The sequence below is a fragment of the Crocuta crocuta genome, unplaced genomic scaffold, assembly GCF_008692635.1.
Source record: "Crocuta crocuta isolate KB4526 unplaced genomic scaffold, BGI_CrCroc_1.0 scaffold89, whole genome shotgun sequence".
NCBI lineage: Eukaryota > Metazoa > Chordata > Mammalia > Carnivora > Hyaenidae > Crocuta > Crocuta crocuta.
This window is the reverse complement of record NW_027551559.1, coordinates 11,468,590-11,494,422: the sequence shown is the minus strand read 5'-3', so window position 1 is coordinate 11,494,422 and position 25,833 is coordinate 11,468,590. Positions and strand designations below refer to the sequence as shown.

Genomic DNA, 25,833 nt, shown 5'->3' with positions numbered 1-25,833 from the left:
TAAACCCCATGATACATTATTATCATTGTTGTTTAAACAATTATCTTTTAAAGACATTTAAATAGTAAGAACAAACCTTGGTTTGGTACCCAGCAGTTCCCGTTTCCTGTGCCTCCGGTCCCATTTTGTAGACCCATGTTACCATCTGGTATCATTTTCCTTTGGCCTGAAGACACCCTTTCACATTTCTTATAGTGTGGGTCAGCTGGCAATGAATTCTTTCAGCTTTTGAGTGTCTAAAAAGTCTCTAGCCTTCAGTTTTGAAAGCTATGTTCAAAGGGTGTGGAATTCTAAGTTTCAAGTTTTTTCTTTCCGTGCCTTAAAGATATAGTAGCTCCGCTGTCTCTGCACTTTTCTGATGAGGCACCTGCTTCATGCTTACCTTTGTTTCTCTGTACCCGACGGCTATTTTCTCTGGTGGCTTTTAAGCTTGTTCTATATATCACTGGTTATGAGAAATTTGATTAGGATTGGCCTTGCTGTAATGTTTTTAATGTTTTTGTGCTTGGAGCTTATTGAGCTTCTAAAATCTGTAAGTTTACATTATGTTTGGACAAATTTCTACTATTTATTAAATTTCTTTCTGTCACCTTCTGCAACCTCCTGCTCTTTAGAGCCCTAGTTATACACATAGTGAATTTCTTGAAATAGCTAAGTATTTCATTTTTATTTTGGTGCTTTTGTAAATGGTACAGTTAAAAAAATTTTTTTTAACATTTTATTTATTTCTGAGAGAGAGACACTGTGAGAAGGGGAGGGTCAGAGAGAGAGGGAGACACAGAATTCGAAACAGGCTCCAGGCTCCGAGCTGTCAGCACAGAGCCCGACGTGGGGCTCGAACCCACGACCTGTGAGATCATGACCTGAGCCGAAGTTAGCCACCCAACTGACTGAGCCCCCCAGGCACCCCAATGGTACACCTTTTTAAAAATCTGTGTTCTGATTGTTCATTGCTTGTCTACAAAAACACATTTAACTTTTGTATATTGTCCTTTTACCCTTTGACCTTGCTGAATTCAATTATGATAAGAGATTTATCTTAGTAAACTTTTTAGAATTTGTCCGGGAATAGAGTTCTGTCTTTTCCTTTCCCAGTGTTCTGACATTGCTTTTTCTTACCTTATTGCCCTGACTAGGACACGCATGTGGTGCAGAGTAGGAAGGGAAATGAGGGACCTTGCTTGTGACCTCAGAGGATAAGCTCAGTTTCCCTCTGTGGGTTGTAACGCTGGTGTAGCCATTTCTGTAGATGCCCTTTATCAGAGTAGTTAAGTTCTCTTCTATTCCTAGCTCGATGAGAGGGTTTCATTATTATGAATGGATTTGGATTTTGTTACATACCTTTTTGCGTGTATAAGATGGTCATATGTTTTTTTTCTTTAGTTTATTAATGTAGTGAATTGCAATGATCAATTTTTGGATGTTGAAGCAGCCTTGAATTCTTGAACAAACCTCACTTGTTTTGCCCTATTTGTATTGCTGGATTCCATTTGCTAATATCTGATTGAGGATTTTTGTGTCTATGTTCATGGGGGATATCAGTCTGTAGTTTTCTTGAAATGTCTTTGGTTTTTGTATCAGGGTAATGCTGAACTTATAAGTGAGTTTGCAGTTTTTAATTTTAATGTAAATATTCTTCCAGAGGTTGCAGAGAATTGGTATTATTACTTTTTTCTTAAACTGGTAGAATTCAAGAACACCTGGGCCTAGGTGTTTTTGGTTATTGTTGTTGTTTATGTGCTTATTTGTTTTTGTTTATATTTTTTATTGTTGGAAAAAGGGTAGGACCAGACCAAACAGTTATTTTCTTGACTGAGTTTTGTTAGATTGCATTTTTCAATGAACTGTTCTGTTCTATCTAAATTGTTGGATTTGTGGGGATAGTATCTGTCTCAGTCTGCTCAGGCCGCCATAATGAAATGCACAGACTAGGTGACTTAAACCACACACATTTACTTCTCATAGTTCTGGATGCTGGAAGCCCAGGATCCAGGTGCCTGCTTACTGGATTTGCAAACTCCTCAGGAGCTTCCCAGGTATGTCCTGAAACTAGCCCCTGTTTGTGGAGGGTAGGGAGGGACCAAGAAAGAGGCGGCCACTCCATGTTGGTAGGTGGTGGTTTTAATAAGCAAAGGGAACTTACATATGAAAGCATGTCTCAGATGGCAGAAAGATGAGTGGATCCCATGCCTGCTGGTCATAGCTTATAAGCTTATAAAGAGGCTGTAACTGGGCTCAGCCATGTATACTATGCATGTGTTCTCAACGCCACATCCCCATCTCAAGGCTGTGTCCTTGGACCAGCCTCTGGGAGTAGGAAAGATGAGTGGAACCCACATCCAAGGACAGGGAAGGGGATGAGGACCTTCCTAGTACCTGGGTCCACCTCACAGTTCAGCTGGCAGTCACATCTTTTCCGTGACCTTCCCAACGCTGCAGATTTGATTTCCAGTGAGAACTCTCTTCTTGGTTTGCAATGACTCTGTACACATAATGAAGAGAGAGACCCCTGGTGTCTCTTCCTCTTCTTATAAGGGCAGCAGTTCTAACAAGTCAGGTCTTCACTTTTATGACCTCATTTAACCTTACTCACTTCCTTAAAGGCACTCCCTCCAATGGAGGATTGGGGCTCCAACATATGGATTTGGGGGACACAAGTAAGTTCCTAGTCATATACTCTTATTTTCTTTCTAACGTCTGTGGGATCTGTAGTGATGACCCCTCTTTCATTCCTGATTTTGGTCATTTGTGTCTTCTCTACCTCTTGACCAATCTGGTTAGAGGTTTATCAATTTTGTTGATCTTTTCAAAGAACCAACTTTTGATTTCATCAATTTTTCTCTTCTATTTAAGTTTCGTTGATTTTTCTTCTTTATTATTGCTGTTTTTCTGCTTGATTTGGATTTATTTGCTCTTTTTCTAGTTACCTGATGTAGAAGCTTAGATTTTTTGAGATCTTTTATTTTTTCCTAATATAAATGCTTAGTTCTGTCAGTTTTCATTAAAGTATTGCTCAGCCATGTCCACAAAATCTGGTCTGTTGTGTTTTCATTTTAATTCAGTTCAAAATACTTTAAATTTCTTTGACACCCTCTCTTTGACCCATAGATATTTAGAAGCATGTTGCTTTCCAAATATCTGGGAATTTTCCATGTATCTTTCTAATTTAATCCCATTATTATCACAGAACATACTTTGTATGATTTCTATGCTTTTAAATTTGTTCAAGACTGGTCTAAGTCCCAGAATTTGGTCTATGTTGGTGAATGTTTCATCTGCACAGAATGCACACTCTGCTGTTGTTGGCTGGAGAGTTCTGTAATTCAAGTCTATTACTGTTTGGGTATTCTAAATCCTTTCTGATTTTCGGCTTACTTATTGTATTGATTACTGAAATAAGAGTGTTGAAGTCTCTGATGAATTATCTGTTCAGTTTTATTAATTTTTACCCCCTGTGTTTTGCAGATGCATACACACGTAGGATTGCTGTGTCTTCACGGCATCTCTCTCCTTGTCCCTGGTTATATCTTTGTCTTAGTCACATAACTATCCCAGTTTCTTTTGATGGCTGTTTCCATGGCATATCTTTTCCTATCCACTTACTTTACCTACTTATATCTTTATATTCAAAATGTGTTTCTTAATTTAAAGCACATTTGTTACACATTTCTGATGTTCTCAAGGCACTTCACACACAGAATGAACATTGTGTGTTGGGTCTACCTCTTCTTGAAGCCAGGCGAGGGCTCCTAACCCTCTCTCTAAGTCTATTGGCCCAGTGCCTAGCAATGAGTGGTCACTGCACAGGATGTTTGTGAGGCTCCAGATAGCCTCACTGCATGGAAGAATCAAGATTTTGATGCCCTCCTTGAGATGATGGGTGAGCTGGTCAGAGTCAGGGCACAAGTCTCGGACTACTCCTTAAGGACCTACTCTCAGATACAGGCACCATGTCCAGTACTGCTGGTGGAAGCCAATGGGTATGTGCAGCTGGGCTTGGTGCAGCTGTGAATCAGTGCCTAAAGTGGAAGTCCCGTGCTTTGGAGTTGAGTGCGAGATCTTACATACAAAAGAGGAAGCCTGTTGGCTCAGAAGTATAGGGCTATAAAGAGGAGGGATGGGAAGAGGAAGAAGACTACCACAAACACCACCAAGAGAGGATGCATGCAGCTCCTGTGAGAGAAACAGCCCCATCAAAGCCCTGACACAGCGAACTGTTCCTTAGAACCTTGGCCGTATCCTGCTCATGGATGCTAAACAGCTATTTTCTGTGGACAGGCTCAGAATGTTTAATTACTGTAAGCTTTATGAGCTATTCTCTGTATGAGTATAGTGACTCAGATCCTCAGGACAGGCTGGGGGACCATGACACTGCTGGTCAAAAGGGAGATGTCATGGTCAAGGCTGTGTGACCTCACCTGACCCTTCAGCATCTTCCTGTTGAGGGAAATGGGGTGTGAGTGGCTCCCATTGGCAGACTTTGTGCCAGAAGTGCCTTGGGTCATCTTGTTCAGTTGGCGATGAGGAGTGGGGCCCCAGTATGGGGTCAGTGTTGGCTCCTTGATTAGACACGCGGCCGACCTTGGCTGATGCTGCTGCCTTTGGTGGTTGGGGAGTCGTGTGGGCGCCAGGCTCTCTTTAACATAATGAACTTTATGCTCCCCCCCTTTTTTAGGGCCACAAATGATGATTCCACCAGGGGAGTGCATGTATGCTGGAAGGAAAAGAAGGAAGCCCATTCAGAAACAGTAAAGTATCACATCTTCTGGTTTTGCTGATTGTTCCTGATGAAGGGGGGAGGTATTTGCGTTTTCATTGAAAGGAGTGACTTTTAGGAATAAAGTGGATGAGGGAGAGGTTTTGCTGCGTCTTTCTGAGGGGTGGAGGGGCTGCAGAAAAGCATGAGACCCAGTGCCTGGGGCTGGCGGGTGTGTCGCGGGTTCCCTGTGCACCTGGAAACCCTTGGTTGCCTTTCTTAGCGACTTTGGGCTGCTTTCCTAACTTTGACTGCACGGCGGCAGCTGAGTGACTCCTTTTGGCTAGAAGCCAGCACAGGGGTCTGAGATGTCACCATAGGTTTTGGTGGGGACCAGATCTCCTCTCTGCCCTGGTGAAACCTCTCCTCACGAGGACACACCCACAGCCCCTATGCGAGTGTTGCCACACATGAAGGACACCACGTGGGGCTTATCTGCCTGCCTGTGGGCTTCCAGGAGGTTCCAGAGGAGAGAGAGGGACCTGTGGCCCTACCTGTGGCTGGCCCAGTGGCACTCAGGCCTGCGAGGTGTGGATCCTGCCGTGGCGGCGGGGTAGCGGGCGTGGAGCTGCCTGCTGGGAGGCCAGCAGCGTGCAGTTCCCAGAGCCCAGGGGCCACCTCTGGCTCCTCCAAGGGGGTCCTGCAGCACATGCACTGTTGGCTGGGTTTCTGGTGTGTATGTATGTGTCTGTGTGTGTAATATGGTTCTGTTCGAGTGTGAGCATGTGTGTATAAGGCTCTGTGTTGGGGCCCGTGTTCCTGTGACCCAGACTGCCCGCCTGGGCCCTGGCGGCCGCAGGGTTCTGTGAGAGGTCCGCAGGAGCGCAGCCACCACCGCCCGAGGGCAGGCAGCAAAGGCTTAAGAGGCTGGACTTTGGAAAGTGAGTTTATCATCTGAGTTGGTTGTGTGGCCACGTGGGCCTCCCTGGCTCTGCAGGTAAAGGGTGAGGCAGGAGGCAGCTGAGTGTCCCCATGACTGGGTCCAGGGCGGGGTGGTGGTGGGGCTGAGTCCTGCTTGTGTGTGCTGGTCAGGGCTCATTCTGGTGAATACACTGCCGTGTTGAGTAAGGAATGGCCCTGTGAGCTCCTGGGGTGTTTGTCACTTGCATTTTTGGGGCTGTAACTGAAGGATATGGAACTGCACGTGTTTAAAGGTGCAGCCTGGTCGGCTTTGACATGTGTATGCACCATGGAACATCACCAAAATCAAGGTTACTGACACTCAAATCATACCCAGAGTGTCCTGTGTGCTTGCCATCCCTGCCTTCACCTGCATTCAAGCAGCCCTGACATGCTCTGTCCTGTAGCCTGCTTAGCGTTTCTGGAATTTTCTGTAAATGGAATCACACCATTTTGTTGGGCTTCTTTCCTTCAGCCTGATCCACAGTTTGTGTGCACCTAGAGTGCTGCTGTTTGCTACTGAGTAGTGCTCCCGGGTCTGGACGCACCTGTTTGTTTATTCACCTGCAGATGGACTTTCAGGTGGTTCCCAGGTTTGGGCCATTGCAGGTAAAGCTGCCATGAATGTTTACACACAAGTCATTTCTCTTGGGTAAATACCTAGGAGTGGGATTTTTGACTCATACGGCAGACTTGTGTTAACTTTTAGAAACCCACCAAGCTGGGGCGCCTGGGTGGCTTAGTCGGTTAAGCGTCCGACTTTCGCTTAGGTCATGATCTCCCGGTTCGTGGGTTCGAGCCCCGCGCCGGGCTGTGCTGACTGCCAGCTCAGAGCCTGGAGCCTGTTTCAGTCTGTGACTCCCTCTCTCTCTGACCCTCCCCTGCTCACGCTGTCTCTCTCTCTCTCTCCTAGAAATAAATAAAACATTAAAAAAAAAAAAAAAAAGAAACCCACCAAGCTGTTTTCCAAAGCAGCTGTACCGGCTTACACTCCCGGGAGCAGCGCACAGAGGCGCTGGCCCTCTGCCTTGTCTCCGGTTCTCGGACGGGCGGCAATGCAACCTCACCACGGCTTTAATCTGTCTCTTTCCCAATGGGCGCTGGGCGTCTGTTCATTTGCTTGTTTGCCATCTACCTATCTTTGCTGTCTTCTTATCGAATTTTAAAACTTCTTTACATATTTTGGATACAAGTTTTTGTGGACATTTCCCTCCAATCTATGGCTTACCTTTTCATTTCATTTTCTTTTTTTTAAAAAAGTAATCTCTAGAGGCACCTGGGTGGCTCAGTCAGTTGAGCATCTGACATAGGCTTAGACATGATCTGGTGATCTGTGAGTTCAGGCCCCGTGTCGGGCTCTGTGCTGACAGCTCAGAGCCTGGAGCTGCTTCAGATTCTGTGTCTCCCTCTCTCTCTGCCCCTTCTCCACTCATGCCCTGTCTCTAAAAAGTGAATAAACATTATAAACAAACAAGTAAATAAAAATAATCTCTATGCCTAATATGGGGCTCGAGCTCATGATCCTGAGATCAAGAGTCATACGCTCCACTGACAAAGCCAGTCAGGTGCCCCCTTTCATTTTTTTAATGGTGATTTTCAAAAGACATTTAAAAAATATTGATGAAGATCAGTTTANTGTGTGTGTGTGTGTGTGTGTGTGTGTGTGTGTGTGTTTTCTAAGAGTCCTGGGACTATCCCAAGGTCTCAAAGATTTTCTTATGTATTTTCTTGTAAAGTTTTATAATAGGCTATAGATTCAGGTCTGTGATCCACTTTGAGTTAATTTGGGGGGATTGTGTGAAGTGAGGATTGGTGCTCACCTGTTTTCATGGGTATCCAGTTGACCAGCCCCTTTAATGAAAGGATTTTCTTTCCCTTATTGAACTACCATAATATCTTTATCAAATGGATTGTCCAGAAATACGTGGGTTTATTTCTAGACTCCCTATTCTGTTCCATTTTCTATATTTCTATCTTTTCTGTGATACCAAACCATCTTGAACATTGTAGATTTAGGGAAGGCTTAAAAATCAAAAGGATAAGTCCCCTGATTTTGTTCTTCTTTAATTAGTTATTCTTGGTCCTTTGCATCTCCATGTAAATTTTACAATCAGTGTGTACATTTCTGTAAAAAGCATTGTTGGAATTTTAATTGTGATTACATGGAATCTATAGGTCAGTTTAAAGGGAGCATTGCCAGGTGTGCTCCACGTGTTTTATGCTTCTGGTGCCACAGGGCTTTCTTCCGTCGGAGCCAGCTGTGGCTCGTCTTGCACTATTCCTGTGCTAAAGGCACTGGTCCTTGGACCCCATCACCTGCTGCTAAGTCTCTACCCAGGGACTTGAAACTCAGTCCATGGGCCCCTGGGCCTGAGCCTGAGACCCCTCAACCCCATCCCTTCTCATGCCCGTGGGTGTGGGGTGGGGTGGTTTCTGCTCTGGCCCATGGGGCTGGGGAGCGGGGTGGTAGAGATGCATCAAGGGCAGCTGTGTTGTGAGAGACTTCAAAGGGGCTCTTCCAAAGCCTGTATCCCCAGCAGCCTAGTGTCCCGCTCCCAGGTGTCGCATGAGGGTAGGGTGGGAGAGCGATCACAGCTCAGCGCATTCTCAGGCACAGGCTATCTGGGGAGACAGGTGGGCAGCTCCCTCCAGCTGAGGTGAGCTGCACAGGGGTGAGGTTTCAGCAGGGGCCATCTGCTGGTCTCCCGTTGTTTCCCCTTCTCTGACCCTCACACCTGCCCCGAGTGCTACTCTGTCTTTGGGGAGGCCTCAGGTGTCTTTCGCCGACTTGGGGGTGGGGGGGGCTCTGCTCTGGACAGCAGGTACCAGCCCACACTGGAGCTGCTCAGTTTATTTCCAGGCCTCCTGCCGGTTTAAATTGTGTCCAGCAGCATGAGTGATTTGGGACCATGTGCCGCATTAAGGAAGAAAAACAGCAGAGTGAAAAGATAAGCAAAGATATAGGAGAAATATTTGCAAATTATGTATCTGATAAAGGGCTTGTATCTAGAATATAAAGAACTATAACTCAGCATTAAAAAGACAAATAACCCAATTAAAAAATGGACAAAGGACTGGGGTAGACATTTGTCCAAAGAAGATGCACAGATGGCCAACAAGCATGGGAAAGGGCATCACCATTACCGGTCAGTAAGGGATACAAATCAGACCACAGTGAGATGCCACTTCACACCTGCAAAAATGGCTGTTCTACAGAAAAAGGAAACAAATGTGTCCATGAGGGTGTGGAGCACCGAACCCTTACTTGGTGATGACGTCTTCGGGTGTATCCGCTGATCTGGCAACTTCTCCGAAGGTTAGATGAAGGGACCACAGTGACCCAGCTGGAGGGGCCACTGACCCTCACCCGTTCCCGTGCGTGAACCTGAAAGGACTGAAAATGGGGTGCGAACAAAGTCTTGGGCTTATACAGCATCACGTACAACATCCATCGACGGATGAACAGGTGAGCAAATGTGGTCCATCCACACAGTGATTCACCCAGAAGAAGGAATGGCGTTCTGACAAATGCTACACCACAGATACTTGAAAACGTGATGCTGGTGAAGAAGCCAGATGTGAAACATCTCACATTGTATGACCCCACGCGTGTGAAATGTCTGAACAAGCGAGGCCGTGGGGACAGAAGGCAGCTGTGGTTACCAGGCGCTGCTGGAGGAGGAACGAGAAACTACAGTCTCATCAGGACATGTTTTGGAACTTGATAGAGATGAATGTACACCCTGAAATGCTTAGTGTTATGTGAATTACACCTCGAAACAAACAAAGAAGTGGCCTCTGGGAAGGAGCATCAGGCTTCTCTGTGTTTTGTGTGTCTGCCCCTCCTGACAGACGGTTGCTAGGCCTCGGGCCCACAGGGGCAGATAGGGACTCCTGCACAAAAGAGACCGCAGCCCCTAGAAGCAGGAGCCCTCCAGCCTCCCAGGCGCCACGACCCCAGGGGAGGTTGGGCCTGGGAGCCAGACCTGGGTCCAGTGCTCGCCCACAGCCCCTCCCGCTGCCGGCTGCTGCACCCACCGTGGCTGCCGTTTTAGGTTCAGATGCTTCCATGTGGGTGATGTGGGAAGGGCCTGTTTCTGTGAGGGGGAATAGGGTCCGAGGAGGGGGACTGTCATGGGGGTGGTAAGAGGGTCAGATAAGGGAGGTCAGCTCTGCCCTCTGCAGGGACGGTGGACAGGAAAGCCCTGGACCGGGGGAGGCGGAACCCAGGGCACCAGCCACCTCGCAGAGGCACAGCCCACGACTTGAGGGCCCTGGAGAGGCAGGTGGGACAGTGCCTGGGTGCCCAAGTGTCCTCTATTACCCTCCCCACAGTCCCTTCCAGCCCCGCTGTGTAGAGAAACTGAGGCCCAGAGACATCAGTCGTACCTGGACTCCAGGTCCTGAAAAGGTCATATGTTTAAAAAAAGCCGAAAGAGGCTGAGCACATGCAGCCTGGGGCCAAGGGTCCTCCTCACACTTGGGGGAAAGTTAGCACAGAGAGGTCAAGAAATGTACGGGAGCCACATAGCTTGCCTGCAGCTGTGTCCAACGAGGCCTGCTCTCTGTCTCTGAGTGCCCTTCTGGTAACGGACCCCAGCTTCCTGTGCGCACAGTACTGGGAGCCTTCTCAGAACCTTTTCCCATTTAGAAGCTGATCTGCACCATAAGGTCACTTCTGGGGACAGGTTTGTGCCCATGGGGTGACAGCCCCTGGCGGGGAACCCCGAGTCTCATGGTGGTTGCTTCCCCGCAGGAGGCCGGCCACGGGCGCTGAGAAGTCGAACCCTTCCAAGCGGCACCGGGACCGCCTCAATGCCGAGCTGGACCACCTGGCCAGCCTGCTTCCGCTTCCTCCGGACATCGTGTCTAAGCTGGACAAGCTTTCTGTCCTGCGTCTCAGCGTCAGCTACCTCAGGGTGAAGAGCTTCTTCCAAGGTAGGACTCCCATCTGTCCATGCGTGCTCAGCGTGGTGTCGCCTGGGCCCGCTTCGCTCTCACTTGAGTCCCACCCCACTTTACTGGGCTGGGCCAGTTTGCACCTCCTGTCTTGCAGCGGGCACGGAATGCCGACGAGCCAGAGGTCTCTGGGGAAGTGTCGGGCTGGGCCTCCCCTGCTCAGCTTCCCCACAGCCTCAGGGCTTCAGAGGACCAGGCAGATCTGCTTTGTGAGGAAGCAGGAGCAGGGCTGAGCTGGTTCCCCTGTTAGCCCATGTAAGTGTTGGGTGGCCATCCTTCCGTGTCGCTGCTTTGTCTGTCCTGAGCACGCTGTGACCGCAGCCAGCCCCTCCGCACCAGGGGGCCCTGGTGTGCCAGACCCTCGCAGTAGCTGGGGGTGGGTGCTCTCCAACATCTGATGCTCCCAGCCAAGCCTTATTCTCCACGTGTCCTGGCCCAGTTCCTGGTAAAGAAATGTGGCTGTCACCACCCTATTTCTGGGCCCGTGACTGCTGTCATCATCCTGAACTAAGTCTGAACTTCTTACCAGATCATGACTTACTACGTGACTTTGGGAGTGGGTAAGAAAAATGTGTAAAAGGGGCAGGTCTGGACACTAGGGGGTGGTGGGGGCCGCGGCCAACAGCAGAGTCCATGCTCTCTACCCAAAGGCTTTGGGGGTCAGTTTCTGCACATCCTCATGTTGCTGCACAAAACATTCTGGGCTGCCGTGAGGACAGCTGGCCAGGGCGGAGGCCCTCAGGCGATGTGGTCCCAGGTCTGTCCCAGCTCCCGCACTGGTGGGGACAGTTTTCCCTGAGACGATTATGGCAAGGCCCAGACTGCACGTTAATCAGATGTGTCTGAGGTGTGGCTCGGCCACTGCACGTTGCTGGCCTTCTCCAGCCCCCCGGGAGGAGGAGGGCGGTTTTCCTGAGGACTTAGCCTGCCTTCAACCCCAGCTTCCTCCAGAGAGCCCACCGTGAGGAAAGATCAGGGGCCTGTAGGCAGCTCTGCCCGGTGCATTCTCCAGCTGGGCACCTCGCCGACTGACCCCTCCCAAGGGCTCCCACATTGGCCTCCATTTTCCTCATGGAGCAGGGATTCCAGAACGTCTGACCACTACTGGGCTCGGAGAGCCTGCTCTGTGTATGAGAGATCTGCACGGAGCTCCCTCCCAGCCTCCGTCTGATACCCCAGAACCCTGGGGGCCCACCCATGTGTGTCCCCGTCCTGCTCTGGGGCGTGGAGCCCAGTGGGTAGTCTGGGATGATCCTGAGCCACACTGAGATGTCCCATCGTGAAAAGGCCACCTGCCCTCATGGGGAGGCTGAGGGCCCTGAACTGTATGGCCATGGGGTCTGCTGAGCCAGGCTTCGTCCTGAGGGCTGATGGCCGACACATTGGCCACACCCAGGACCCCTCTGGGCCATCCCTGATCCCCTGCACCCTTGTGCGTCCCCATGCTACCTGCCTCTTCCATCCCTGACATGGTCCAGTGGGATTTGCAGCCTGGCCTGGAGCTCACCCAGCACTCAGCCCAGATCAGTCTTCATCACTAAACCACGCACTTTTCCTTTGGGTTAAAAGGGTGCCATCTGGGTGTCTGTCACCCAGACTTCCATGGCTGGAGGCACAAGCTCACAAAACACTACCGCTGCAGTATTCTGAAGGGTGGCAGAGAACGGTGGGTGCCATGGCATGGGGTGGCACTCGGTGGAAGTCACCAGGAGGGTTTTGTGGGCTGGTGGGCTTCCCAGAGGAGGTGAGGGGGCAGGTGCTGTCTGCAGGCTGCGCTGAGGCAGCCCCTCACCCCAGGCTGTCTAAGGCTCTGGCCTCTTGCTGCCAAGGTCCTGCATCTTGGGTCGGGGGCCTCGTGTTCTCCCCAGCTGTGGTCTGGGCCCCTTCCCCAGGGACAGAGGAGTTTTGTGTTCCTTCCCCCGCTGCACTGGGATCCCCAGGCCCTCAGGTGACAGGGCTCTCTCCTGCGGGCAGCTGTATGCAGTGCAGAGTCCTGTCCCCCAGCCTCCATAGCTGCTGTGCTCTCTCACTTTCAAGCCTGTGTCTCTCGTCTGGATTCTCCTTCCTAGTGTCCGCATGTCTGGCTCGGGCCCTGTCTTCTTGAAGTGCTAGAATCTTAAATTTCGGGTTCTTGGTGGCCCTGGGACCTCAGGTGAGGGGCCAGGAAAGCCCACAGATGGGAAGGTGGTTCAGCACTTCGTTGTAAGTGGAGGAGCTCTTCCTGAACATCTGTGTTCTGAGTAGAAGCTGAGAGCCTCGGGGGCCCTTTCCCCATGCCCCGGAGGCTACATCCTCATGTCCCAGGGCCCCATCCCCATGCCCCTAGACTCCCATCNCCCCATCCCCATACCCCAAGGGCCCCATCCCCATGCCCCAGGGCCCCATCTCCATGCCCCAGGGCCCCCATCCCCATGCCCCAGGGCCCTATCCCCATGCCCAAGGCTATTTGGTGGTCACTCTGAGCCTCAGTGCTGTTGAGATCAGCTCACCGATGTGACTTGGAGCATTTTCGTGTTGTGCAGGACAAGGGTGCTTTTCTAGGAGCTTTGTGACATGGTGAGTAAGTTGACAAAGTCACACGGAATGTGGTGGAGAGCCCTGGCTCAGGTGCCAGGACACACCGAGGTCCCCAGACTTGCCTTTGTGAAGCACCTCTGTTATGGCCTCCCACCGCAGCTCCGGCGGGTTTGGGGCTGCCCTGGGTGGGGATTGGTGGTCACCTCCCTCCTCTGACACACCTTTGCAGACCTGACCTCCTGGCTGGGCGGTTGGGAGGGGACCAGCTCACTTCTCTGGATGGCCGGGGTTGGCAGTCTCTGAAAGGCTCCAATCAGCTGTTTCTAGGGCTTCAGGCAGATGTTATGCCTCACTCTTCTTAACTAGAGGTAAGTGATGTTCCCAACCTGCCACCGCCGCATGCCTCCCACGGGGCACGCGGATGCCCTTCACGTCTGAGGCTGACTCCAGGTGGCGTAGCAGGTGGGCCAGCCCAAAGCTCATAGCTGCCTGGCCACTGTCACAGTCAGGTGTCAAAACAGAGCTTGGTTTCTCCACAGCACTGTTTCTATCAAGGATTCTGAAGTTTGTGATCCCCTTCAAGCTGCACATTTTAGAGGAAATTCTAAAAGCTTTCCTGAATTCATTTCCACTGTGTAGTTAGCAAAATGTGAGGCTACAAAATTGATCTTAACCTGCACTTCCAGACTCAGAAATAGGTGAGCTAATCTCATTAAAGCTTCCAAAAAATGTCACCTTTGGGAAGGATGTGACCTGGAAGATTTCAGCCTCAAAAGGTAATAAGGCCTGGAAACTTGCCTGTGATGTTTACTTTAGTGTTGGCTTTTGTGGATTTTTGAAAGGCAGCGGATTTTTTTTTAATCTGGTTTCTGCATAGGCAGGGGGACAGTCAGTGCTTCCACATTATCAATCCCTCTGCCCAAATGCAAGAGTAGGATTTTCCAGTCTTCTGAATTTCAACGTTCACAAGATGGGAAATTGGGGGCTGACAGAAAGGAGGAAGGCAGGGCTGAGGAGAAGCACAAATGACCCTTGAGGTGGAGGGTCCCCCAGAATGTGGGGGCCTGAGAAGCCCCAGCACCTCCCCACGTAACCCCGGTAGTCGGTCAGGCCACCCTCCCCAGGCATTAGCTCTGCAGCGTGGGCTCGTCTGGGATGCTTGCTGGCCAGAGGAGCAGAGCTCAGGTGGTGGAGAACCCCCGTCACAGGTGACAGGGGGCGCGAGGTCCACACAGTGTGTCCATCCCGCGAGTCTTGTGATAGGAGCTTCCGCCGGGGCTCCTGATGCTGTGGAGAGAAGTGTCAGAGAGGGGAGCAGCGTCAGCAAGCAGAACGGAGTGAGAAGGGCAGGTGGAAAAGGAGTTCCGGCCGTCTGTGGGGACGTGGGCCTTCCTGACCCTGGGACAGCACTGCCCATGGGGTGCGTCCGGGCCCCCGTCCCTTTGTGTTTTCTGCACTTGGCCTGTGGGGCCCCATTCTGCACAAGCCAAACGGAGCCCCGCAGGGGTGGATTCGGGCCCCTTGTTCATCTGGTGGCCAAGTCCAGAAGCCTGCATGTCAGGAGGGTGCGCCCCCAGAACCTTCCGGAGAGGTCTTGCCCACACAGCATGTCAGGAGGGCAGCTGGCCTTGATGATCTTATGACCGGCAATAGAATCGTATACAGTTAGCTGCGTGGCACCAGTTTTCAGCTGTCATTAGAGTTACCTTCTCTGGACGAGCCCTGTCATGGACTGGACGTGTGTAACCCCCGATGCACGCACCGAGGCCGTCACCCGTGTGGCTGTGTTTGGAGCTGGTGCCTCTAAGGACCGTTAAGGCTCCATGAGGCCCTGCAGAGGCCCCGCCTCAGGGCTAGTGCTGGTCTGAGAAGAGTTGCTGGATGCGTCTCGTCATCTGTAAGTCAGGAAGGCTTTTCAGTAGAGACTGAATCTGCTGGTGCCTTGATCTCAGACCTCAGCCGCTAGAGCTGTGAGGAATACCTGTCTACCATTTAAGTGCCCGTGTCAGGGACCCAGGCTGACTGAGAAAGGCCTTCTGGGGGAAAGAGTGTTGGGACCGGCCTCCTCTCCTCTCTGTGGAGCGTCCAGTGGATTTGTCCCCCAGGGACGTGGATTTTGGGTCACTGCTGCCTCTCACCTCCTCATCTGCTGCTGGAGCCGCCCTCCCTTGCCCTTCCTTCCCAACACTGACACTCTCCAGAAATTGGCTCCCTGAGGCATTTCCAGCAGAGACACACTAGCTTTGAGTCATTCAGGATGGAGCGCCTGCCCTGCCCTACTGTCTGGCCTCCAGCTTCCGACCCCGCAGGAAGTTGCCCCCAGTACCATCAGATCATTCCTGATTCTTTTATGCATTGTTTTATTTACCCTACTATATCTTAATTACTTCCAGGAAGAGGACCAAGCACTCACTGGTCTGTGCCTGCACTGATTCACTCCCTCCCTCCCGGTACTTGCATCTGCCGAGACCCTGAGAAGGAGCTAGAACTCCGGCTCAACACAATACAGCTTTGATTCTTTTCTCTCCCCACCCCAGCACATCTCCTTTCTGTCTGGCCCTCCACTGCTGTGGAAGGACCAGGGCAGCCGTGGGTGTGTCTGGTCCCTTCTAGGGAATTCAGTGTCCCCTCCCCAGCCTCTCCCTCCATCGTGTTGCCTCCCTGTGCAGGCGGAACTTGGCATTAGTGTGATCTGTCCTTCACGTGTGAGCTTCCAGCCCTCCCTGGGGCTCCAGCAGGCAGAGGGCTGGGGCCCAGGCTGACTGCGTCTCCGCCTGGTCCTGCCCCACTGGTAGCTGTGGTTTCCTGCCCTTCTGGCTCAGAGCAGCAGCGGGGGGGAGAGGGGAGGGTTCACTGAGGTCCTAGAGGACTGGCACTGCCATGAGCTGGCAGGCAAGGCTCAGTGGGGACGCAGAAGGGGCTTTGGCTGTGGTTGTAACACTGGCACTGTCTTCTTTCCGGCTGGTCCTGGCACCTCCTCTCTTAGCCTCAGGTGTCAGATGCTGCCTCCAGCCTCTTTTGCTGCAGTCGCTGCTCATGTCTCTAGGCACCATCTTGGAGGACTTGAGACATCTCAGGCCAGTGTCTGGGCGTTATGACCCTACCTGCTCCCCGGGGAACACACACCTTGGACCCACTAGGTTGGCGCATGGCCCTTCCCACGTGGATGCAGCCTGGGTGCTTACCAGGAGCGTTGGGCACCGCCTTTTCCTTTAGATCTCTTGAGTGTAGACGGGTGCGAGTCTTCAGGGTGCAGGGGGGGGTGTGCGACTCACAACACAGACCCTCCAAGGAGGTCCTCCTCTCACTCTTGAGCGTCTCTTCTTTCTGACACCTTCTTTGCAGCCCTGCCTAGGTTGCCTGGAACCTCACTTTGGGACTTGGGTATAGTTGGCACTTTGTTGAGAGGGCCTCAACTCTTTCAGACAGAAAAGTTCCATCTTAACAACCTGTTATAAGGCAAGAAAACAGAAGAGCCATCGTGCCCCCATCCCCTTGGCATTTAGAGTCTAGTGGGGAATTCTGCTACCAAACATACAGTTTATTTCATTTCCAGTGATACAACAGGCCAGTAATCAATCGGTCATCCTGCTGCCAACAGCCAAAAATGCAAGATAAAATATCTGAAACATGTTAAAATATACCAATGGGCAAGCAGAAAATTAAGGAATACTCAGAGACCAAAAACAAACTGAAGCTGAGAACCCAAAGAGAGTTTCATTAAAGGAAACTTAAAAAAAATGTTTATTTATTTATTTTTAAGAAGGTGCATGTGCACACGCTGGGGAGGGTAGACAGAGAGAGGGAGAGAGAATCCCATGCAGGTTCCACCCAGTCAGCACAGAGCCCGATGTGGGGCTCGATCACACAAACCATGAAGTCATGACCTGAGCTGAACTCGAGAGTTGGATGCTTAACTGACTGAGCCACCCAGGTGCCTCCATTAAAGGAAATTTTAAAGGATGTACTTCTTGCAGAAGGAAGGGAATTCCCGGCGGGAGACTTGGAGTGGAGATGGATGGAAGAGCAGGAAGGTGGTGACTTGTGGGCAGATTGTAGCAAACACTGACGGTATCGAACAGTAATACTGCCATATTGTTAAGAACAAAACAAGGGAGAGAGAATAAATTCCTAGCCATAAAAGTGGAGAGGGAGACTTGAGGCACAGACTTCAGTGGTTCTTGTGTTAATTTCCTGTGGAAGTTGACTAAGTAATTCGTCATAAACTGTCTAGGATAATCATCAGGATGAAAGAAATGGGGTTTCCTTTCAAACTAATAGAGAGAAAATGTAGAATGAGTAAATGTAATCAATCTTCTTAGACAAGAAAGGAGAAAACAGAGATGTGGAAGGGTGGAGTGGAAAACACAAAATCCCAAATATGTCATGAATTACAGTAGATGTGATAGATTAAACATGACAACTAAAAGATAAGGTTCTTAGGGTGGATTACTGTGTCTGCTTACAGATGGCATGGCAAGGTTGAAAGGGAAAGCATGGAAAAAGATATGTCGGGAAAATGCTAACTGAAAGAAATCTCATGAAGCCATTTTAATGTAAAAGATGTAGTTTTTGGTTAAAAACCATTACTGGAGATCATGAGAGAGTTACTACATAATTATTTTAAATTCTTATATCAATTAAAATGTTTTTAATTGAAAACATTTTATCAAGCACTAAAATGATTTTGTTTGTTTGCTTGTTTTAAGTTGATTTATTAGAGAGAGACAGAGACAGAGACAGAGACAGAGACAGAGAACAAGCAGGGGAGGGGCAGAGAGAGAGGGAGAGAGAATCCCAAGCTTTGACGTAGGGGTCAAACTCATAAACTATGAAATCATGACCTGAGCCAAAATCAGGAGTTGGACGCTTATCCAGTTGAGCCACCCAGGCACCCCAGCACTAAAATGATTTTACATTTATGTGCTTCTAGTAACATAACTTTGAAAATGTATAGCAAATATTGACAGAACTATAGAAAAACAGATGAATTCATCCTCATGAAAGATTTTAAGTCATTCTCTCAGTATTTAATAAATCAAATAAATAAAAATCAGTAAAGATTCTAAGAGATTTCACAATGCAAAAAGGGTTAATCTAAAGGAAACACATAGAGCACTGTACGCTGAAACTATAGGATTCATATCTTTTCAAGCCTGCATGGAATTTATAAATATACTGAAAACATACTGACCAATAAAAGCAAGTCCCAATAAATTTCGAAAGACAAACTCATGACAAATGCATGTTAAGACCTCAATGCAATGGAGCTGGAAATCAATAATAAAAAGATGACTTGAAAACCCTTGTATTTGGAAATAAACACACTTGTAAATAACTCATAGATGAAAGAAGAAAACATTATGAATTTAGAAAATATTTACAAATTAAAATGTGGGGCATGCAGCTAAAGTAACCCTCAGAAATAAATAACCTTGTGTGTTTATATATAAAAGAATAAAAGTGGAAAATTAATGAACTAAGCATTAGGTTTAGTAGTTCTGATAAAGCAAAGCAAAATAAACAAAAAGTCCAATAAAGAAAAATAATAAAGGAGAAGATATTGGTGAAATAGAAAAGAAACATACAATAGAGATCCTCTAAAATGATAACATTTGTAAAGATCTGGTGAGACTGAATGAGGACAAAGGGGTGAATAGTATTAGGGATCTAAAGGGAACATGATTATAGGCGCTACAGATATTTAAAAGATAATTGGAGGGTATTATGAACAAATTTCTGTAAATAAATTTGAAAACATAAATACATTACTAGAAATATAGCTCATTAGAAATGACTCAAGAAGAAATAGAAACCCTAAATAGCCATATGACTATTAAATAAGTTGAATCAGTAGTTAAAATGTAGGCCTAGATGGATTTAAGGCAATCTCTACCAAATATTAAAGGAAAAATAATTCCACTCTGTACCGAATCCTGTGAAGTTGAATTGGAATTGGAGGCACTAGTGTTTGCTCATTATTTTCAAAGTACAAAGATAGCTCTAGATGTAAATATATGTGTATAGGTGTGTGCTCTGTCCACTGGCAAGGTCTAAGGTAGCACAGCTCACACTCACATCTTGGTTTCTAGACACTGTTCACCATCAAAAGGAACTCAGGCCTCCTTCCAGAGTTGGGGCAAGGAAAGCACAGGTAAGCTTAAGCGGCTCAAGCCAGAAAGTGAGGCAGTGCTCAGGGAGGAATGGAGACATGCCGCCAGACACAACCACCCCGAAGGGGCTCTCACTGGCCAAGTCTGGACCATTTCAGCATTAAAATGAAAAAGAAGAGTAATAGATCATAACCCAGTGAATAAAATAGAATTCCATAAGCCCACGCTGATATGTATGGATGAGTGAATGAATGACTGAATGAATGATAAGACAAAGTTCTCCTGGGGCATCTGGGTGGCTCAGTTGGTTTTAACATCCGACTTTGGCTCTGGTCATGATCTCATGGCCTGTGGGTTCGAGCCTCATGTCAGGCTCTGTTCAGACAGCTTAGAACCTGGAGCTGCTTCAGATTCTGTGTCCCCCTCTCTCTCTGACCCTCCCCTGCTCATGTATACTCTCTCTCTCTCATAAATAATAAACAAACAAACAAAAAAGACAAAATTCTCCTTAGGGCAGACTGCTGACAAAGACAGAAGTACAGGCTGTGGACAGGTGATTGGAGACCGAAGTGACTTTTAAAATCATCTGTCGGTAACCATTGTAGTAATAATTCAGACAAGAGATGTCAGTACTAAAATTAGTGGGTGAAAGTGGTGCCAGAAGTGGAATTTTTGTAGTCTTGAACTGTCTCCCAACAAAGTATGAGTCATGCTTCAGGGAAAAACTTAGGATGGAGAAACCCACCACCTATCTTAGGCCACCAACTCTGGCCCCTCAGGTGGTAGAATACATTGGCATCAGGTTCTACACAACAGGAGGCAGAGAACACATTTTCTCTTGGGCAGTGTTCCTGCTGAGGGTAGTATAGACCTTGGTCTAGTCGTGAGGAAACACCAGACAAACCCAAGCTGAGGAGCAGTTTGCAGAGTAACTGGCAAAGATCTTTAGGGTCAAGGTCACAGAAGTCAAGGTGGACCAAGGAGCCTGGGTGAAGGAGATGCGGGGCCGACGTCTGGCTGAAAGGGTGTTGGGAGGAACTGGGTGGAGTCTCTGGGCAAAGCCTACGGTGCGCTTGGTGCTATTCTTGGAGCTGCTCTGTAAGAGGAAGGAGACGGAAGGCAAACTGCAAGCCTGAAGAGTAGCTCTGGGGTGTGAATCGTGGCAGTCGGGAGCGGGGGAAGAGCACGTCCCTGGGGGGACTGGGATACAGTGTGGGAACAGGGTGCCACAGAGCGTGAGGAGGGGTCTTCCTGTGTCTCAGCTGGGGATGCTCCCTTGATAGCCCCGCGCACCCGCTGGGCTCATTTTCCTGCAGCCAGGTGCCCGCCGGTGCCTCAGCTTCTCCAGGTTGTTACTCAGTGCCATCCCCAGGCTCCCCCCCACCCAGGCTGCCTCCCCAGCCACTCTTCTCCCATCGTGCCTGCCCCAGGGTGTTCACCCCCAGGACGGGCTGGCATTGCAGACACTGAAGAAAGGGGTGCCTGCCTGAGCAAGGGAATGACCGCATCCTGCGGAGGCCCCCATGCGCCAGGACAGCTCTGGACACTGAGGCCTTCCACCTCCACTCAGCCTGATGCATGACTGATAGGAACCACTTCTTCATAGCGACATGTGGTGAGGACTCACACGACCACCTCGTCAGGTTACTTGCAAATTTGAGGTTATGTAACTGGAGGCTTCTTCATAAATTTATTATAAATTCATTGTTTATACATGAATCAGATGTTCACTGGCAGCTTTGTTTCTCCAAAGCTCGGGACGCTGGGCCTGTAGGCACAGCCCAGACTGCTAGCAGACGCCCCGGGCGCGCCTCCCGAGGCCTGAAGTGCCCAGAGGCAGACCAGGCTCGCTGACCCTGGGGTGTCAGTGCCACGGGCCCTGCTCGCTGCCTCTTGTGCCTGCGCACCGTCACTTATTCACCGAGCAAGTACTGGACTTTTTCAAAGCACCAGCATGCTTTTTGGGTTATGTTTTGTTGTGTTTCACAAAATGTTTCTTGAACCCTTGGCTTGATGCGTCTGTATGCGTCTTGTGATGCACTGAAACGTAACAAAAGTGCCCAGCTAGTCGGCTTGTTCCAGATGTTTCACACCACGAAAGGAATATGGATCCCCAATGTGTAGAAGTAATGTTCCTCTCTCTTTTCCTTCCCAAAGAGCTATTTTTGGTTGCATCCTGCTCTGGGGATTTAAGGATAGAGTACATTTTCTCTGCAGGACATGTGACCCAACTTACACGGAACGCCTCAAAGTGGAAATGTATTCTTTTGACCAGAGAAAGTGGATGGGGTGGCCCCTGCCTCTCCTTGTCACCGTTGGGTCTGAGGAAATGCTTTTTCTGTGGTGCTTTTCCAGCTGTATTAAAGTGTGAAATCTCTAAAGCGTGCCTGGTACATTTCGGAAAATATGAAAATTTTTATAGAAAATCAACAACGTGATGCGATATACATCTTGGAATGTGCTCGTATTTTCTAAATGCAGTGCTTGCGAGAGGCAAGCATGTTTATTTATTCTCCTGATGTTTTTTTCTTGCCTAGGGAACTTGAGGCTTTGCATGGCAGCTTTAACCCCTCTCCCCACGGGCTGCCTCTGCAGGGTCTTGGAAGGGCACACACCTGCGAGGACGCTCGCCCCGGCCGCCCCTCCCCTGCACCCGGGGTGCAGGCATCTTCGCCTGCAGTTGAAATGTGCCTACGCCGCGTGTCAGAAGCAATGTGCGTAAAGCACTGTGTTTCTCCTCCCTCCCTCATGTGTTCATTGTCCAGGCCCCAACACAGCAGCGTACACACCGTCGCACAGGACGTGCCACACGTACACACAGCCTTGGTTACTCTTCCTCCATCCACCTTTCCAGGCCCGTTTTCTTACCTGTTGTGACCACCTGGTTGGTTGGCGTGATGTGGGGACTAAGAGATATCAATGTCAGTCGCCGTGTGTCCTGCCTGTGGGGGCCCCTGTGTGTAATCGTGAAATCATTTTGCGATTCATAGGAGGGGGCACTGCCTGGGAAGGCCGTGGGCACGTGGTTGGGGTGCCCCTCCCCCCCGTACCGGCATGGAGAGACAACCAGCCTCAAACGGATGGATCACCTGGGAAGGGAAGGCCAGCAGGCTTGCCCCCGACCCCGCCCGGTGCGGCCCCTCAAGGGGGTCTCCTCCGGCCAGGCCTGCAGCCTGGGTGAAGTGGAGTGTCGAGGAGAGGAGCTGCCGTGAAACCCCCCATCTGCCTGCAGAGTTGGAGCAGGTCATGGGCGAGGGCCCTTGGAGTGGGTGGGGTCCCCGCAGAGCTGCAGGGAAGGCGCAGGTTGAGGCACTCCACCTTTTCATGGGAACCATAAGAAAGTCTGTGCGCGCCCCTGGTGAAGAGGCCTGCCCTCCCAGGAGGGGTCGGCACGTCCTCACTCTGGGGATGCCCCGCCCACAGGAGCAGCCTGGCCAGCACTCTGCCCCTCTCAGTTGGTGCCACCTGTCTTCTGGGAGGACGGGGGCTTCTCCAGGACCCTCATTGTCCGGGCTCCTTCGCAGACACTGGCCCTGACCCAGGCACCTATTCCCACACATGCTGGACTCACTTGCTATGCACACAGCTGGCTGTTCTTAGCTGCAAAGGGGCTGCCATGGGGTTTGCACGTGGCCCACCTCCCTCTCAGCCTGCCACCCACCTGGGCACTCCCCACGTGTCTGTCGGGACCCCGCCTTTCAGTGGCTAGATGAGGCTGTGCTTGTTAGCAACCTCCTGCCCAGAGAGCCTGAGGGTGCTGTTCCGGTTTCCCTTTCCCCTCCCCTGTGCAGGAGCCGGGCAGGCCTCTGCGTCCGGGTGCAGAGAAGGTAGCGGAGAGGCCAGGACTGTCCTCTGTGAACAGCCTGGGTCCTCAGGAAGCACGGCAAACCCTCCCTTCCAGCACGTATTCTTCATTTCCATCTGTCAGAGGCAAAGCAAGGAGTTAATCTTTTCGTCCTTGAAAAGTAAAGGGAGGGATGGTTTGAAAGTTTGAAAACTATGACGTGAAGGCCTAACAATCTGATGTAGAAAGTGCAGAAGGTCTGTAGACCCTGTTAGGGAGCCTGTGCCCTCCCACGAGGTGCAGCCCCACACCCACCATCGCCCCTACTCCTGGGAAGCACCTGCCTGCTCTCTCTGCCACAGCCTTGCTCTGGTTGGAGAGACCAGGTGTGGGGAGAGGTGAGCCAGGGCTGCAGGGGACACCCATCCACCCCCAACACACGTGGGCCCAGAAGCCCCATGCCGGCCCTCCAGAAGAGGCCCTGACGGTGGATGGAACCGAGTCAACACAGCCGACCTTCCGCCGTGGCGGGCCCCCCGCGTGCTGCACCTGTCAGCCTCCAGGTGGGCGGCCCGGGCCCCCAGGTGGCGTGCCGAGAGGGAGCCCACACAGAGCATGAAGCCTGTCGGTGTCGGCTTAGAGCCACTCCCTGCTCTAAGCTGTGTGCTCTCCTCTGCTGAGTGTGTCTCCAAGGGGCTCTGGGACGGACGTCAGACCCCTGACCTCTGGGCATAGCACAGGGACACGCAGAGCGGAGCCACAGTCACGTCACCTGCCTCCACAGGGACGTGTAGGCAAGTGTGGGGACCGGCTCTGACCAGTGAGGGGCTGCGAGGCCAGGGCTGGAGGAGGAGATGACCCAGAGGAGACATGCCGTGGGTGCTACCCACACACAGTGCAGAGCCCCCCGGGCTCAACTCTGAAAGCGTGCCGGGTTTCACCGGGCAGGTGTTCCGTTCAGCCGGTCCGTGGACACGGGCCCGTCCACTCCAGGACCTGCAAATGGTCAGAAGTGGGGTTTCAGTCCAGCCTCCAGTGGGGCCCCAGGCTTTTAATCACTCTGAGTGGCAGGAATCCTGCCCAGCCTCTAGACATCTCCACGCATCTCACATTCAGTGCGCCCTACATCCCAGGCCCACCTGTCCTGTCTGCCGAGGACTTGGCTTCACCTGAGCTGGGATCAAAGTGGCTGCCACCTTCTTCGCATCACAGCACCATTCAGGGCCAGAGCAGGGGAGTCTTCTAGCTTCTCCTCCACCAAGAACCCTTGGCACCTCTCATTGGCTGGACCCCGCCACACGACCGCTAAGCAGCCACTGTGGTGGGACACTGGGCCCCAGTGGCATGTGGTTTGGCCCAGGGCGGCACCTTGCTCGAGTCTCCTCTGTGTGAGGGAAATGAGGTCTCTTAGCAAAGAGGCCGGGGTGCGGGGTAGGAGCTGGCAAGGCGCGGGCAGCCCCAGTCTGAGCCTCAAAGGGAATGGCCCCTCCTTTCTTAAGCACCCCCACCCTGGCCTGTGTGTGGACTGGGGTGGCCACTGGGTTTTCAGACTCTCTCTGTCCCAAATGAACCTTCTCAAGGACGTAAGAGGTCAGCAAAGTGAGAAGCACCAGTCGTTAGGGAGTCTCACTGCGGCTGCTCCGGGTCGGTGGGTGACTCAGGGTCGGCGAGCAGCCTGGAGGACAGAGCAGCGCAGGCTTCCATCAGGGCTCAGGCTGAGCTGTGAGCCCGAGGGCGTCCGTTCGCTTCTGGGAGTGGGCAGCCTGGCTCACGCTCCCTCCCCCTGCCACACGGACCAGCACAGAATGTGCGGCTCAGGCCAGTCCCTGGGGGCCGTGGTCCTGGTGGGAGCCACGCCCACAGCCCGGGCTCCTTTCTGTGGGCAGGGCAAGTGCCAGCGGCTCACGCGGGGCCTGGGCCACTTGTGCGTGGATGGGCCTCTTGATCTCCAGCTGGCCTGCGGGGGCTCTCATCCCTGGACCTTCCCTCTTCAAGGCCTTCTCGACAAGCTGGGCCTTTGGGGGGCCCGTGGTAGACTTTCTCCCCACACTTTCACCAGCTCCCCAGAAGGGCACCCTGCACCCACACCTGCTCCCTGACCCGTTGCTGTGGACAGTCAGGTGCAGATGAGGGGTGACAGGGGCCAGGTGGTGGGCTTGTTCCTTGTCATGAAGGAGGAGAGGAGGCGTGGAGAGGGGGGACCCCCCAGGGCAGACCCACCAGTGAGGTCTGTCTGCAGAGGTCCCCAGGGCACTGGCTGCCTTGCCCACAGCCCGAGCCCCCATTTCACTCCCAGCTCAGGCCCTTGGGTGCGACCTGCATTCACAAGGGACAGAGAAAGCAGGACCCAGGAGAGAAACTCTAAGGTGGAGAAGCAGATCCAGGGCGGTGCTGAGCCAGGAGGGCTGAGGAGGTGCGGGGTGGGAGGGAAGGCGGGACCCTGGCTGGGACCCCACACCCCACTGGAGTTTGCTGCTCTGCTTCTCATCCCCGAGGGCCCCTGAAGTGTGGGACCTGGGAAGCGAGCAGCAGGCGCTGTCAGCTCGCATGGATTTCCGGGAAAGCTGGCCCCCACCCCCGGCTCCTGCATTTGGTTTCTTTCTGTCTTGCCACAGGCCTGGGGGTGGGGCGCGGCGGCGGCTCTGCTCGCACGCGAGGGCCTGGCCTGGGTCCAGGTGGCTGTCACTGCAGCACTGATGGCCCCATCGCGTGACAGGAGCCCAGAGGAGGCCCCGCTGGGCGTGCCCCGCCGGGATGTGGCTGCAGAGGAGGGGAAGTGGGGGTGCCCAGTGGGGGTGGGGGGG

The 25,833-nt window shown here is 51.4% G+C and overlaps 1 protein-coding gene across 1 annotated transcript in view; it reads left to right on the top strand.

Annotated features, from left to right (window-relative positions):
• Positions 1 to 2,616: 2,616 nt before the first annotated feature.
• AHRR (aryl hydrocarbon receptor repressor) overlaps positions 2,617 to 25,833 on the top strand; it is a 69,681-nt gene continuing 46,464 nt past the window's right edge. The window contains exons 1-3 of the mRNA XM_077749407.1: positions 2,617 to 2,657; positions 4,676 to 4,748; positions 10,413 to 10,594. Of these exons, the coding sequence (XP_077605533.1) occupies positions 2,639 to 2,657; positions 4,676 to 4,748; positions 10,413 to 10,594 (274 nt within the window). The 5' untranslated portion in view covers positions 2,617 to 2,638. The remainder of the gene's footprint in view (positions 2,658 to 4,675; positions 4,749 to 10,412; positions 10,595 to 25,833) is intronic.